This window comes from Xenopus tropicalis, chromosome 3, assembly GCF_000004195.4.
Source record: "Xenopus tropicalis strain Nigerian chromosome 3, UCB_Xtro_10.0, whole genome shotgun sequence".
Classification (NCBI taxonomy): domain Eukaryota; kingdom Metazoa; phylum Chordata; class Amphibia; order Anura; family Pipidae; genus Xenopus; species Xenopus tropicalis.
Window position 1 is genome coordinate 148,856,473 of NC_030679.2, and position 16,620 is coordinate 148,873,092.

The window sequence follows — 16,620 nt, forward strand, 5'->3', positions numbered from 1 at the left end:
GTCTCCCCCAGCGAGTCAGGTCTGTCAGGCTGCTGCCTTGTGTTACACTGTTTCAGGGGTCAGTCTCCCCCAGCCAGTCAGGTCTGTCAGGCTGCTGCCTTGTGTTACAGTGTTTCAGGGGTCAGTCTCCCCCAGCGAGTCAGGTCTGTCAGGCTGCTGCCTTGTGTTACACTGTTTCAGGGGTCAGTCTCCCCCAGCGAGTCAGGTCTGTCAGGCTGCTGCCTTGTGTTACACTGTTTCAGGGGTCAGTCTCCCCCAGCCAGTCAGGTCTGTCAGGCTGCTGCCTTGTGTTACAGTGTTTCAGGGGTCAGTCTCCCCCAGCGAGTCAGGTCTGTCAGGCTGCTGCCTTGTGTTACATTGTTTCAGGGGTCAGTCTCCCCCAGCGAGTCAGGTCTGTCAGGCTGCTGCCTTGTGTTACAGTGTTTCAGGGGTCAGTCTCCCCCAGCGAGTCAGGTCTGTCAGGCTGCTGCCTTGTGTTACACTGTTTCAGGGGTCAGTCTCCCCCAGCGAGTCAGGTCTGTCAGGCTGCTGCCTTGTGTTACAGTGTTTCAGGGGTCAGTCTCCCCCAGCGAGTCAGGTCTGTCAGGCTGCTGCCTTGTGTTACACTGTTTCAGGGGTCAGTCTCCCCCAGCGAGTCAGGTCTGTCAGGCTGCTGCCTTGTGTTACACTGTTTCAGGGGTCAGTCTCCCCCAGCGAGTCAGGTCTGTCAGGCTGCTGCCTTGTGTTACAGTGTTTCAGGGGTCAGTCTCCCCCAGCGAGTCAGGTCTGTCAGGCTGCTGCCTTGTGTTACACTGTTTCAGGGGTCAGTCTCCCCCAGCGAGTCAGGTCTGTCAGGCTGCTGCCTTGTGTTACACTGTTTCAGGGGTCAGTCTCCCCCAGCCAGTCAGGTCTGTCAGGCTGCTGCCTTGTGTTACAGTGTTTCAGGGGTCAGTCTCCCCCAGCGAGTCAGGTCTGTCAGGCTGCTGCCTTGTGTTACATTGTTTCAGGGGTCAGTCTCCCCCAGCGAGTCAGGTCTGTCAGGCTGCTGCCTTGTGTTACAGTGTTTCAGGGGTCAGTCTCCCCCAGCGAGTCAGGTCTGTCAGGCTGCTGCCTTGTGTTACACTGTTTCAGGGGTCAGTCTCCCCCAGCGAGTCAGGTCTGTCAGGCTGCTGCCTTGTGTTACACTGTTTCAGGGGTCAGTCTCCCCCAGCGAGTCAGGTCTGTCAGGCTGCTGCCTTGTGTTACAGTGTTTCAGGGGTCAGTCTCCCCCAGCGAGTCAGGTCTGTCAGGCTGCTGCCTTGTGTTACACTGTTTCAGGGGTCAGTCTCCCCCAGCGAGTCAGGTCTGTCAGGCTGCTGCCTTGTGTTACACTGTTTCAGGGGTCAGTCTCCCCCAGCGAGTCAGGTCTGTCAGGCTGCTGCCTTGTGTTACACTGTTTCAGGGGTCGGTCTCCCCCAGCGAGTCAGGTCTGTCAGGCTGCTGCCTTGTGTTACACTGTTTCAGGGGTCAGTCTCCCCCAGCGAGTCAGGCCTGTCAGGCTGCTGCCTTGTGTTACACTGTTTCAGGGGTCAGTCTCCCCCAGCGAGTCAGGTCTGTCAGGCTGCTGCCTTGTGTTACATTGTTTCAGGGGTCAGTCTCCCCCAGCGAGTCAGGTCTGTCAGGCTGCTGCCTTGTGTTACAGTGTTTCAGGGGTCAGTCTCCCCCAGCGAGTCAGGTCTGTCAGGCTGCTGCCTTGTGTTACACTGTTTCAGGGGTCAGTCTCCCCCAGTGAGTCAGGTCTGTCAGGCTGCTGCCTTGTGTTACACTGTTTCAGGGGTCAGTCTCCCCCAGCCAGTCAGGTCTTTCAGGCTGCTGCCTTGTGTTACACTGTTTCAGGGGTCGGTCTCTCCCAGCGAGTCAGGCCTGTCAGGCTGCTGCCTTGTGTTACATTGTTTCAGGGGTCGGTCTCCCCCAGCGAGTCAGGTCTGTCAGGCTGCTGCCTTGTGTTACAGTGTTTCAGGGGTCGGTCTCCCCCAGCGAGTCAGGTCTGTCAGGCTGCTGCCTTGTGTTACAGTGTTTCAGGGGTCGGTCTCCCCCAGCGAGTCAGGTCTGTCAGGCTGCTGCCTTGTGTTACAGTGTTTCAGGGGTCAGTCTCCCCCAGCGAGTCAGGTCTGTCAGGCTGCTGCCTTGTGTTACAGTGTTTCAGGGGTCGGTCTCCCCCAGCGAGTCAGGTCTGTCAGGCTGCTGCCTTGTGTTACACTGTTTCAGGGGTCGGTCTCCCCCAGCGAGTCAGGTCTGTCAGGCTGCTGCCTTGTGTTACAGTGTTTCAGGGGTCGGTCTCCCCCAGCGAGTCAGGTCTGTCAGGCTGCTGCCTTGTGTTACACTGTTTCAGGGGTCGGTCTCCCCCAGCGAGTCAGGTCTGTCAGGCTGCTGCCTTGTGTTACACTGTTTCAGGGGTCGGTCTCCCCCAGCGAGTCAGGTCTGTCAGGCTGCTGCCTTGTGTTACACTGTTTCAGGGGTCAGTCTCCCCCAGCGAGTCAGGCCTGTCAGGCTGCTGCCTTGTGTTACATTGTTTCAGGGGTCAGTCTCCCCCAGCGAGTCAGGTCTGTCAGGCTGCTGCCTTGTGTTACAGTGTTTCAGGGGTCAGTCTCCCCCAGCGAGTCAGGTCTGTCAGGCTGCTGCCTTGTGTTACACTGTTTCAGGGGTCAGTCTCCCCCAGTGAGTCAGGTCTGTCAGGCTGCTGCCTTGTGTTACACTGTTTCAGGGGTCAGTCTCCCCCAGCCAGTCAGGTCTTTCAGGCTGCTGCCTTGTGTTACACTGTTTCAGGGGTCGGTCTCTCCCAGCGAGTCAGGCCTGTCAGGCTGCTGCCTTGTGTTACATTGTTTCAGGGGTCAGTCTCCCCCAGCGAGTCAGGTCTGTCAGGCTGCTGCCTTGTGTTACAGTGTTTCAGGGGTCGGTCTCCCCCAGCGAGTCAGGTCTGTCAGGCTGCTGCCTTGTGTTACAGTGTTTCAGGGGTCGGTCTCCCCCAGCGAGTCAGGTCTGTCAGGCTGCTGCCTTGTGTTACACTGTTTCAGGGGTCAGTCTCCCCCAGCGAGTCAGGTCTGTCAGGCTGCTGCCTTGTGTTACAGTGTTTCAGGGGTCGGTCTCCCCCAGCGAGTCAGGTCTGTCAGGCTGCTGCCTTGTGTTACAGTGTTTCAGGGGTCGGTCTCCCCCAGCGAGTCAGGTCTGTCAGGCTGCTGCCTTGTGTTACACTGTTTCAGGGGTCGGTCTCCCCCAGCGAGTCAGGTCTGTCAGGCTGCTGCCTTGTGTTACAGTGTTTCAGGGGTCGGTCTCCCCCAGCGAGTCAGGTCTGTCAGGCTGCTGCCTTGTGTTACACTGTTTCAGGGGTCAGTCTCCCCCAGCGAGTCAGGTCTGTCAGGCTGCTGCCTTGTGTTACACTGTTTCAGGGGTCAGTCTCCCCCAGCGAGTCAGGTCTGTCAGGCTGCTGCCTTGTGTTACACTGTTTCAGGGGTCGGTCTCCCCCAGCGAGTCAGGTCTGTCAGGCTGCTGCCTTGTGTTACACTGTTTCAGATGCCAGAGCCCCCAGGGCAGGGAATATAAAGGGACAGACGCTGCTTCTAAAAGCAATTATATATACAAATAACTCAGAAACCATTACAAATTTGTACTAAATGTATATTGCAAAATTGCTTAGTATTTTGTATTCTTTTATTAGCAAAAAATTATATTCTGGTTGCCTTGTCCTTTAATGTAGATTGCGCCTGTTCCTTTGCACTTTGCCTTCCCCTTGGTAAATGAACCCTATTGCTTTAGGGGCTGCACCGCCTGCTTGTAATTGGTGGAAAGGTTCCAATGGGCCAATCAGCTGGTCACTATGGCTGGGGTTTGTAATGGGATGTGGCGCCTCTCAGAATAGAGGAAATTCTAATAATACAGAATACTCTGATATTCCTCTTAAATTGTCAGCTCAGTGCCCAAAAACAATATAAAAAATTCTCAGCGTCTGCGCTTAACCTGTTAGACCCAGAATGCTCTTCTGTCACACACTGTTGTCGTCTCTGCATTCTAGAAATTTTTCCCCTATGGCTCTTAGAGTGTCAGCTCCATGCCCCAGTGCTGTTGCCATGGCCACACTCTTCTCCCTATGTTACTAGATAGACATCTATGTGCTTCATACTCTTCAGAGCAAAACAACTGCCCCAGGTCTGTGCTGCAGATAATATATCCCCCTGCCTGTGCTCTTATATTGCCCTGTGTGTGCCCCACTTACACCTACACTTACCCTGATGCTCTGCCTTCCCTGTTAGATTGTCAGCTCTGTGCTCAAGCCAATAGGGAAAAATGTACATTTGCCTTTGCTATTACTCTGGAAAGATCAGCTTATATGGCCCATGGGCCAGTTATTGGATCACATAAGTTGCCTGTGCAGATCCATTAACCACAAGGATGTGGCCCTCGGCTCAAATGAGGTTAAATCCAACCCCACCGATATCTGGGAGATCCCCCCATATACTGATCAGGGAAAGTGATGTTTGGGCACATTTATATTGAGCTCCGCACTCCCTCTGCCTTCAGTGCCGGGAAGCAACGATTGTCAGCTCTGTGCTCAAGACTGTTTTCCCCTCCCATCACAGTGCAAGAAAGATGTGGAAAGGCAACGACGAAAATCAAAAAATCTGAGCTGAAAAACCGTGTGTGGGAAACCAACCGAAAAGTTGGGAAAACAACAACGTTTTTGAATTGTTGCACAAAAAATGTGTCAAGAATCCAAAATCTCTAAAGTTTCAAAGCAAAGAAGGATCCTCCAGGGAAGGGACGTCTGCCATTGGCTTCTACGTGATCTCGGCAAGTGTTACCCGGCGAATTGTCGGATTCGGATTTGTAGCTGTCATAGTAAATTTCAAAAAGTCGCAACTGAGACTGAGACTCTGGGACTTTTTTTTTAAAGTTTTTGTGCTAAAAAATCCAAACCGTTAGTAAATGGCCCCCTTGTTAGTTCTGCTAAATACAAATATGTATCAGCATTTCCCCCTCAACTGTCAGCTCTGTGTTCCAGAATCTTTAGCCAATATCCCCCACTGTCACTCAAAAATAAAACAGGCTGTGCCGTGGCTCTTAGATTGTCAGCTCTTATTCCAAACCCTTCTTAAGGGAAAGTTCATCTGCCTCAGTTCTTAGATCATCAGTTTGCACTCGGGGCAGTTTTCCAAGAGAACAGCCCCTCTGCCCCTATATTCACCCCCTGTTACCCTCGCACTGATTTTGGCACCATAAACCCTTGCATTTGCTTTTACATGTCATCGTGGTGTTTAAATCAACGCTGGCTTTTAGTCTTCCATCCACTGTGACAAGAAAACATCCTACTGTCGGTGCTCTCAGACTGTCAGCTCTGTGCTCAAGTTTTTATGTGTTTGTCACAATAGGCATCCATTTTTTCTCTCTTTTTGCCCGGAAAAATCTCATCTCTTTTGCCCAAGAGAATCTGATTGAGAGTGCTTAGAGATTGTTTAGTTTCATTGTAGATATTGCCCAGTACTACCCACAGTTCCAGTCTGGTTATTGTGTGTTAGGAAATTGGGGCACGTTTTGCTTTGCCCATAATGAACCCAATGTGGCACTGTCTGTAGATGTCTATAGTGTTAATGTAGGTGACGATACCCATGGCTTTAATAGATGGGTCAGAGATCACACTTCAGATGAAAGTTTTTGAGAATATGGCCGTGCTACTTGCTACCTGGAAAATGTTGTTAAAGAACATCTCCCCTCAGCCCTCAAATTCTTTTTCTCTGGGGCCAGTGGGGCATCCCAGTCAGATGTTTCAAGAGTTGTTTCTTTTAAAGGTACTTTATCTTGTGGAGCAGCAAATCCTAAAGGATCATATAGACTGTTTATTGTGGACAGGACATCTCTATGAGTAAAGGGGTTTTCTTCTGTGTTTATTTGCACCCTTGTGCCCTTACTGCTCTTGCACTTGCACCCCATGGTTGGTAAATGACTTAAATATCTTAGATCATTTGAATAGTATTGGGAAGAGAAGGCTTCTTTGCTGTTGGTAGCTATTTTTAAAGCCTAAGGGTTTGACCAAGTAAGTGTTTCCTGTGCCCTTTTGAGTAGACCTATTGTAGCTTCACTTGAGGGTGAGAACCTTAAGCAGCCATCTACATAGAAGTCTCTTTCTACTAACTGCCTGTTATCTGACTCATTTTCTGCCTACTTTCCTGAGCAGAACGGCTGAGCCCATAGACTGCAACTGCAGGAGAAGATGCGCCCCCTCATGTGATACTCTGTGATGTCTTTGGAAGAATCATTGTCACTGAACCAGAAAAATCTCAAGAAACTTCTGTCCTTCTCAAGGAAACATTGGAACAATGAAAAGCAATGAAAACAAACAAAGTCTTTGCAGAAACAAAGTACTCACAGAAGTTTGATATTGAGGTTGGGGCCTGTCAGGAGAACATCATTTAAGGAGACTCCTTTGTACTTAGCACTGGAATCAAAGACCAATCTAATCTGCCCTGGATTCTTTGTGTGATAAACCCCAAATATTGGGAGGTACCAGCATTCCTCTGCACCAGTGAAGGTGGGATCTCTCTCTGCAAACTTTTTCTTCATGAAGGAAAAGAAGTGGCCTCTCAGCTCTGGATTCCAAGAGAAGAGACCTTTAAGTGCTCTGTTGGTTGGTCGGCGCTGCCTTTGAGGTCTAAAGGGTAGAGGCGCCACCCAACTGTGCCATTATTTCTAAGAAGAGTTTGTCCTCAATAGACATTGCTGCCTGGTTATCCCTGTATGTTCCCTGGAACCCTGGCACAGCCCTGGCACTCTTGCACCTACTCCCCCATACAGATACGGACACGCGGGAAGGAATTATGTTTTCCCCGTTGATACTGGAGTGACAGCTGCTGCCGCTCAGACATGGAAAGGTGCCGGTTTAGGGGTGTCTAGAAATCTTTTGGTATTTCTGTGTATATAATTTCAACTCTTACTCTTAGACACACTTTCCCCTCTTTAAAATAATAAAAGTGGGATTTCCTTGAACAGCCTTACAGAGTCGGGATCCTGCCAAAGAACTGACCAACGTTTCTTAACAATGACTCCCACTCTCTTACTCAGTGGCCCCTATTCTGTCACAAAAGGAATTCTGTTTGCCGCTTTAGTCTGTCTGTTGGTTTTCAATAAAATATTTCTTAGAGTCATTAAAACCTCATCTCTTTTTTTTATACTTTCCCTTTATTTTAACTTTTCAACAGAAATGTGTAAATTAGTTTATTGGAGGCCTCTGTGTATTTAAGGTCATCAAAGACTCTCCGGATAAGTAAAAATTGACCCTTTGAAAGCCTCCCAAAGTTTCCCCTTGAGGCACCGTCAGGCGACATGAAGTGCTTCATATGTTTTCCCACCAGTAATTGATATTATTGCAGATGGGAAAGCAGTTCAGGGAGATTAGTTGCCCCCAGTGGTGCAGCTTTATCATGGCCGACTAATCTCCCCATCGGCCATCACCCTTAGGGCAATGAAAGACGGGGAGATTTGTTGCCCGTGTTAAACAGTCACTACCATGGGCAGCAAATCTCCCTGACACTGCCTTGCCCTTTACTAACATTGTAATCACATTACTTGTGGCAATCTGGCTTAATAACAGGAAAGTGCGAAAGCAAGCATTTCCCCGCAATAAGCTGAATCGCCATAAGTATTGTCATTTATTTGAGGCGGTTACAATTAGTGATAAGCAAATCTGTCCTGTTTTGCTTTGCCTAAAAATTCACGAAACGGATAAAAATTTGCGAAACAACAGCAAAATTCACGAAACGGATAAAAATTTGCGAAACAACAGCAAAATTCACGAAACGGATAAAAATTTATGAAACAACAGCAAAATTCATGAAACGGATAAAAATTTGCAAAACAACAGCAAAATTTTTGCGAAACAACAGCAAAATTCACGAAACAGATAAAAATTCATGAAACAACAGCAAAATTCACGAAACGGATAAAAATTTATGAAACAACAGCAAAATTCATGAAACGGATAAAAATTTGCAAAACAACAGCAAAATTTTTGCAAAACAACAGCAAAATTCACGAAACGGATAAAAATTTATGAAACAACAGCAAAATTCACGAAATGGATAAAAATTTGCAAAACAACAGCAAAATTCACGAAACGGATAAAAATTTGCAAAACAACAGCAAAATTCACGAAACGGATAAAAATTTGCAAAACAACAGCAAAATTCACGAAACGGATAAAAATTTGCAAAACAACAGCAAAATTCACGAAACGGATAAAAATTCATGAAACAACAGCAAAATTCACGAAATGGATAAAAATTCATGAAACAACAGCAAAACTCATGAAACGGATAAAAATTTGCGAAACATGTTCGTCTCGCAATTTTTTTGTTGCCCGCACCCATTTTGAAGGGACCACACCCTTTTTTATGCAATTGCGCCTATTTTTACGCGACCACAACTTTTTGACGTGCGCCAAAATTTTCTGTGGCGAATTTTCACGGAAGTTTGGCAAAACAATTTGCCAATGGAAATTCGCTGCGAATCTATGCCTGGTGAAAAAATTTGCTCATCACTAGTTACAATGTTAGTGAAGGGCAATACATTTTTGGGGAGACTAATCTCCCCGTCTGTCATTGCCCTTATGATGTAGGGAGCATGGAAACTATCTGGGCACAGAATATTGTTTCTTTCTAGTACCTTGCTGTGTAATCCGGTTGTACTCTGCCCTCACTCATTATTTACTTTAATGCCGAGTGATTAGTTTTCCTACTGTATCCGGCTGGGAACGTGACTGGAACATGTTGCTCATTTGAGCAGTATAAGAAGCTCAGTAAATCTGCTTCTGTGGAGTTCTAGATAAGGAACAAGTCTCTCCTTAATCATATATTATATTATCTAAAATCAGTTTCTTTTCGAAAGCACACAAAGGGGCACATTTACTAAAACTCGTTTTTTTCTGGCATTGAAACTCGTATATAAACTCGACACGGTATAAATTTGAATTAAACTTGATCATTGTTATATTTATAATATGTCACAATAATGCTTGAATTCTTTATATGAAAATGTCAAGTTTACATCAGAAAATCACAAATTTTTCGAGCCAAAAGTATCGTAAAAACTCGAAAAATTCATGGACGTTAATTTCCATGAATTCGCTTTATTTTTCCCAAACAGGAAGTGCTCCAGCAGCCATTTTAGGAACACTGGTGCTCATTCTTGGAAAACGATAATGTGTTTAAGTTTTACTTGAAACTGGGTGAAATAGAAAACAATGAGGGTATTAACTTCTCCTTGAAACCCAGTGAAATAGAAGCTAATTAGGGGATTAACATCCCCTTCAAACTGGATGAAAGAGGAAAAAATAAGGAGATTAACTTCCTGTTGAAACTGGGTGAAACAGGAAACAATGCAGAATTAACTTCCCCTTAAAACTGAGTGAAACAGAAAGCAATAAGTAGATTTACTTTTCCTTGAAACTGGGTGAAACAGAAAGCAATTATTTTGTTTAGGACAACTATGCTCCCCCCTTATTGGCTCTTTTAATAACAATAAGAGTGCAGCATCGGGGGGAGCAGACCATCCCTGTCCCTACCAGCTGCCATGGGGCAGGAGCTAAGTACTTGCAGATCTGAATGATCCACAAATTAGGGGATGGGTAGGGGCAGGATGGTCTACTTTGTTTTGGGGGTTATCTGGATGTGCCAGCCGCTCTGTCAAATTTTGCCTATAGTTGGCTCCTCATGCTGAAGGTCAAAGGCTTGAGCACCTGGACCCACCATATTAATGGGTAATACCAGTCTACACATAACTGTTTCCACTGTAATATATTTGTTTCAGGGGGCAGGATGGTGTAAACCCTAAGTGCCTCCCCACTCCTGCCCCTCATGAATACAGTGCTGCTGAATGTAGGCAGCAATGTATTCATGGGGGCAGTCAAAGGTCTTTGTGCTCCTAAACAGGGTGCAGGCATTGGTGGTAACGCATAGGGGTATATTTATCAAAGAGCAAAGTTTGAGCTCACCACGGTCTGATAGTGCCATAGATATGAATGGAGAGTGGCGGAATTTCACTCTAGCGGACTGTATTGAGCTCTAACTTCACTCTTGGGTAAATACACCCCAAAGAGAGTAGCAGGCATGGTGCAAAGTAAAAACAAAATGCAGATTGCACCCATCATTTGAACTTTGCTCCCTGCTCTCCATTTGGTAAATGGAAAGAAAAATGTCTATGTTATTGCTCTTAGATTTTCAGCTCAGTGCTCAAGTACCAGATCACTGCCTGAGATAAATATTTCTCAGCCTTTGGTCTTAAATTGTTAGCTCTTGGTCCACATCAATAGAAAGCCCCCAACTTTGCTCAAACTTCCATTGTCATCTCTGCATTCTAGAAACATTTCCTCTATTGCTCTTAGCTACATGCCCCAGTGCTGTTGCTATGGTCCCTCCTATCACTGTAACATTGTCAGCTCGGGGGTCAGATTTAGAATGCTTAGGAAAGGCAATGCCCTGGCTCATTTGGACAGGAACGGAGCCTCTGACTGTGATTGCTTTTACTTGAATGAAACTTAAGGGGGCATTTATTAAGCTGTGAATTTTTGGGGTTGGGCTTCTTGTTGACAAAAACCCAAAAAATTAGTGGGAAAAAAAGTTGCAACTTTTCCAAGATTTATTATACGACAAAACGGTGACAATTTTGAATATGAAAATTCACCAACTAAAACCTGTCGAGATCATGTAGAAGCCAATGGCAGACGTCCCTTTTACAACTGGAAGATCTTTCTTGGCTTCATGGTTTTAGAGATTTGGGATTTTTGGTGCTGGGTTTTGTGCGGCAACACGAACAAATCACAGTTATTGTGCGACAGATTGAAAAAGTTGTAGTTTTCGTGACTTTTCCATGACTCTTTCCTGCGTGGACTTTTTCAGTTTGGATTTTCAAATAAACTAATTTCTACGAATGTGACTTTTATAAAAAAAAAATCGCAACTAAGTGGGAGAAAGTCATGGAAAAGTCACTAAGACTGCAACTTTTTCAACTTGTCGCACAATTAATGTGAATCCAGCGTCAAAAATCCGATGGTGCTGTTGAATGGAGAGGATGTATGCAGTACAAATTATGCTATTTGGGTGGGGGAGACATGTTCAACTTATATGCTTTATATGTCCTTTAAAATGTATGTTTACCTTTATAGGCAAAGCAAATGAATAATCACTCAGGGGTCACTGAGATTTTCCTTTTGGGATTTCAGCATCTCAACAATTTAAAAATTCTGATTTTTTCATTGATCCTTTTGATTCACATACTGACCGTATATGAGAATGCCCTTGTCATAGCATTGGTAACAGTCAGCCGAGGTCTTCAGTCTCCCATGTTCTTCTTTCTCCAACAACTCTCCTTCTCTGATCTTCTGGGATCTGTGACTATTGTGCCCACCCTGCTCAGTACTGTAATGAATGAAGGAACCAAAATATCCCTTATTGGCTGTATTGTACAACTTTATTTCTTTGGTGCCACTGAAGCTTTACAGAGTTTCCTTCTGAGTGTGATGTCCTATGACAGATATCTGGCCATCTGCAATCCCCTGCGTTATTCTTCACTAATGAATCACAGAGTCTGTGTTATACTAATTGCCATATCATGGCTGCTTGCCCTTAGTGTTACACCAGTAACTGTGATTTCTGCAGCTACACAAGAGTTCTGCAACCAAAATACCATCAACCATTTCTTCTGTGATTATTTTCCTGTCCTGGAACTTTCCTGCTCAGACACCTCCTTGGCACGGATATTGACAATCACAGTATCGGTCCCTGTAATTCTTTTCCCCTTCATACTCATCATTGGATCCTATATCTGTATTGCCCATGAAATCCTAAAGATAGTGTCCAGTATTGGGAGACAGAAAGCCTTCTCCACCTGCAGCTCCCACTTGGCCGTGGTCTCCATATTTTATGGGACTCTCATTGGTATTTATGTGGTTCCCACAAGAAACCAGTCACAGACCATTAGCAAACTCCTTTCCCTTTTATACACTGTAGTGACTCCTTTTATTAACCCAATGATTTACAGCTTGAAAAGTGCAGATATGAAAAATGCCATTAAAAATATCATCCAATAAAAGAGCATTCAAACAAGGATATTGACTAATGCTATCTTTTAGTGAATTGTCAATCATAATGTGATTAGTAATTATAATTGGTTTAATCTGCTTACATTTATGTATCACAGTGAGAGCTGCCATATTATTCTCTATGAGACTGTCCATTTACACTGAGTCAGTCTCTAGATGGTCTCTCTGTCAGATTTTTACCTCCTTTTCAGGATCCATACTCTGATACACAGGGATACAGGGTAAGTTACTGATCTACACAAACATCTCATCCTTACTGTGGTTGCTGATTTATGTTCGTTAGGAGGCCACAACATTCTGATCAACATTTGCCCCAGGATAAAGGTCCCTGGGTACCTCGGTTACTGAATTATTATAACAAGTACAAAGCCACCATATTCCACGGTGTTGTACAACAGAAGGGTGTATATATCAAAGAATAATGGTGATGCCAATCATGAGTTATTACCTATTTTATATATTTTTTTTAAAATACTAACAAAAAAGTACATTTCCCCCTCACTGTTATAATTTATTTGTGAAACAATTATTAACACATGGCTGTTCAGCCTACTGGTAATACTATATATTAACATAAGTCAATAAACAACGAATAAAACTATAGTCCTGTTATAAAGTCTTTGGTCCTAATATCAAATCATGGGAGGGCAGTTCATTATAAATGTTGATGGAAGGGACCTGACGGATTTTCTAATAATTTTTAATATAAAATATTTCCCTATCTCCGATACTAGCTAAATTGTTTGACTCACTACGCTCAGATCAGCTCCCTAGGCAAGAATTATTTCAAGCAATAATCACAACAATTCCTAAACCAAATAAAGACCCATCTCTAGTCCAGAATTATTGGGCAATCTCCTTATTAAATTCTGACAAAATTATACGCAAAAATATTAGCGAACCGACTGAACCCTATCCTGAGACACCTAGTCCATAATGACCAAGTAGGCTTTGTGCCAACCAGACAAGCTCCAGATAACACCAGGAAAATCATTAATGCAGCAATCCACGCCAATAATAAAAAATCTCCTTGCTTACTATTATCCCTAGACACGGAAAAGGCCTTTGACAGAGTCTCTTGGCTGTACTTAGAAATGGCTCTTTAATAGTTTAGTTTCAAAGGCTCCTTTTTAGAAAAGGTGTTGACTCTCTATAAAACTCATTCTGCAGGTATCAGAGCTAATGGTCAATTCTCAAGATTTTTTCATTTTAACTAATGGCACCTTTCAAGGATGTCCGTTATCCCCATTGATTTTCGTCTTATTAATGGAACCCCTAGCTGAATCAATTAGACAACACTTACAAATCCATGGCTACTCAGTAGGTTCATACACTTGTAAAGTTTCTTTATTTGTAGTGATGAGCGAATCTGTCCAGTTTTGCTTCGCCATAAAATTTGCAAAACGGCAAGAAAATTCAGGAGACGGCAAAAAAATTTGTGAAACCCATTTGTCACGTGATTTTTTTTACGCCTGTGTCTTCTTGTCACCCGTGTCTATTTTTTTGTCACCCCCAGGTTTTTGACGTGGGCGCTCCCTTTTTTTGATATGGCCGCACCCTTTCTTGATGCAATCGAGCCAAATTTGACCCGCGGCAAAGAAAAAAAATTCCACGTGACTAATTTTTCCGCCGCACATTTTCATGGAATTTTCACAAAACAATTCACCAATGCCAAAATGTGGAAATTTGCTGCGAATCCATGCCTGGCAAAAAAATTTGCTCATCACTATTTATTTGCAGATGATATTATTTTAACTATCACATACCCCCTTACACCATTACCGGCCTAAAGGTGGCCATACACGAGGCGATTTCGCTCGTTGTGCGATGAACGATTATATCGACAAACGATCGTATGGCGATCGAGTTCCCATACGATATGCCATCCACGGGCAACGATAATTCGGGAAAGATTTTGTCGCATCATTATCGTAAAATACCTACGATCGTACATCTACGTACGATCGATGTCGTTGACTTCTGCTGCTGGCAATCGTGACATGCGCAGAGAACAATCGTTGAAAGACAAATGTCTGACACTCACACCAACTGGCAGATTTTATCGTTAAACGACCAAAATTTTTAAACCTGGCCGATCGATTTTGGGGACAATAATGTCGGCTCGTTTAGTGGGCCGACGATCGTTCGTACACCACCAACTATACGATAACTTAACGATAGCATCAGATTGTTCGGGAATCGGTCGTTTGTAAGTAAAAAATCGGTCCGTGTATGGCCACCTTTACTCTAATTATTAGACCAATTCTCCAAAGTATCATACTATAAAATTAATACATCAAAGACCGAAGCCCTACCAATCTGGTCCCCGAGTGATATTTTAAACAATTTAAAGTCTTCCCATGGGTTTGCCTGGCAACAGTCTGTCATTTCTTATCTGGGAATTAAAGTTGGTTTCTCTATTAAAACTTTGTACAAATATTGGATATATTTTCTGAATATTTCCAAGTGTGGAACAGTAAATAATTATCATGGGTAGGTAGAATGGCAGAAATTAAGTCCATGTTGTTTCTTAAAATTTTACACCTCTCTAGAACAATACCTATAATACTCCCGAACAAATTCTTCCTCCAGCTACAAAAGACAATATCTAAATTTATTTGATCTAAAAGACCGAGAACTGCAAACACAAGTCTCACTAGAAACAAACTCCAAGGTGGTCTGGGCTTCCCCAATTTTAAGAGTTATTACCCAGCTGCACATCTTAACTTTGCTCAATGTATTTGATCACAAATCAACCCCAATGGGTCCTCCAGGAAGGAGAACTTCCAACACTGCCAGTCCTACAGCTGGAACAAATTGCGTGGATCCCACCAAAACTGTGACCTAAAACACAAGTGCTATTTCTCACTTCACAGGCCACCTTTAAAATCTGGGACATGACAATACATGCTAACTCTAAAGTCTAATCTACCACTTGCAGCTCTAAAGGGACTAATTCCAAACTTCAACCCTTCAACTTGGTCACAAATTGGAATTGTGACATTAGCAAATGTGTTTCATGACAACAATTTACTATCGTTTGCGGAATTATGTAAAAATTGGCACCTACCTAACTCAGCTTTCTTATCATACCTTCAACTATCAAGCTACTGTAAACATAATTTCCACGCCAAACCTAAAAGCCTATCAGGATTCCTACAAACATTCACCAAGATCAGCTCTCCAGGGTGAAAAAATGTCATATTATTATAGATTTTTAAATGATACCACTGATTCGCCTATGGACTCGCACATCTCAGCCTGACAAAAAGACTTGATTGAACCTCACAATTGATCCAACTGATTGGAATATTGCCGTTGCAATTATATCAGTCAGGCTCATGGAAGCCAGTATCAAACTCATGCTCAGATGGTATCTGGTACCCTCAAGGCTTTATAAGATTTACCCACAAACAGCCACTAAAATGTGCTGGAGAAAATGTGGACAGGAAGGGACTCTTGTTGCACACCTGGTAGAACTGCCCTAAAATACAAAAGAACTGGTAAGAAGTATTCGAGTTAACAAGCAGTGTAATTAAGCAAACGATGAACGACTCACCTTCAACAGCTCTTCTGAGTCTGGATTTGGACTTTCCGAAATTTTCCGACAATCTCCTTGAAGTACACAGATTGGAAAACCGATCTTATTCCCTCAATGCTAGAGCTAAAAAACTTTATCAACCTCTCACGAACCCTTCAATATTACAACGCAAGGATTAAGAACTCTCTACATAACCACCATAAGAAATGGGACTAATGGCAGAACTTTACTGAGGCTGATACCCAGGAATTATAGCTAATAATTTATATTATTTGCTCTTCATAATTTTTTTTTCACTCCTTTCTCTTTCCCCTGTTCTCTTTCTTCCTACTTCACTTCCTTCTCTCTCTATGCTCTCTCTTCCTGTGATTGTATGTCTTAACGCATAAAGACACACTCAGTATTTGAGATACATGTAGATATAATGCAAATCTTGACTGTTAAACTTGTAAATGTAAAAAAACTGTCAATAAAAAAAATAATAAAAAAAAATATTGATGGAAGGGAAGAGGCTTCTCTTTAGACTCAAGAAAGAGTGGCAAATGATCTCCAGACTGCCAAGGCCAAAGGATGCTACTCGGTCCTCATTCTCCTAGACCTTTCCTCTGCTTTTGATACTGTCGACCATTCTATCCTTATGAAAATTCTATATTCTCTGGGTATCCGGGATCAAGCAGCATCCTGGTTCTCTTCCTATCTCTCTAACCGCTCCTTCTCTGTCGCTCTTACTAACAAATCCTCTACCCCGGTTCCGCTTAGTGTGGGGGTGCCTCAGGGCTCTGTGCTTGGCCCTTTGCTGTTCTCCCTGTACACTCTCTCTCTAGGAGACCTTATTTCTTCTTTTGGTCTTAAATACCACCTATATGCAGATGCACCCAGATATATTTAGACCCCCCTGCACTAACCTCTGATGTTCAAACCCAGATTGGTAACTGCCTCCTGGCTATCTCCTCCTGAATGAACCGACGCCAGCTCAAAC

The 16,620-nt window shown here is 44.0% G+C and overlaps 1 protein-coding gene across 1 annotated transcript; it reads left to right on the forward strand.

Annotated features, from left to right (window-relative positions):
• Window positions 1-11,356: 11,356 nt before the first annotated feature.
• Window positions 11,357-12,088, forward strand: LOC116409595 (olfactory receptor 11L1-like; the record flags this gene model as incomplete). Its single annotated transcript, XM_031898324.1, has 1 exon — window positions 11,357-12,088. A coding segment is annotated over one exon (732 nt), but the record flags the coding sequence as incomplete, so codon positions are not given.
• Between the last annotated feature and the right edge of the window lie 4,532 nt (window positions 12,089-16,620).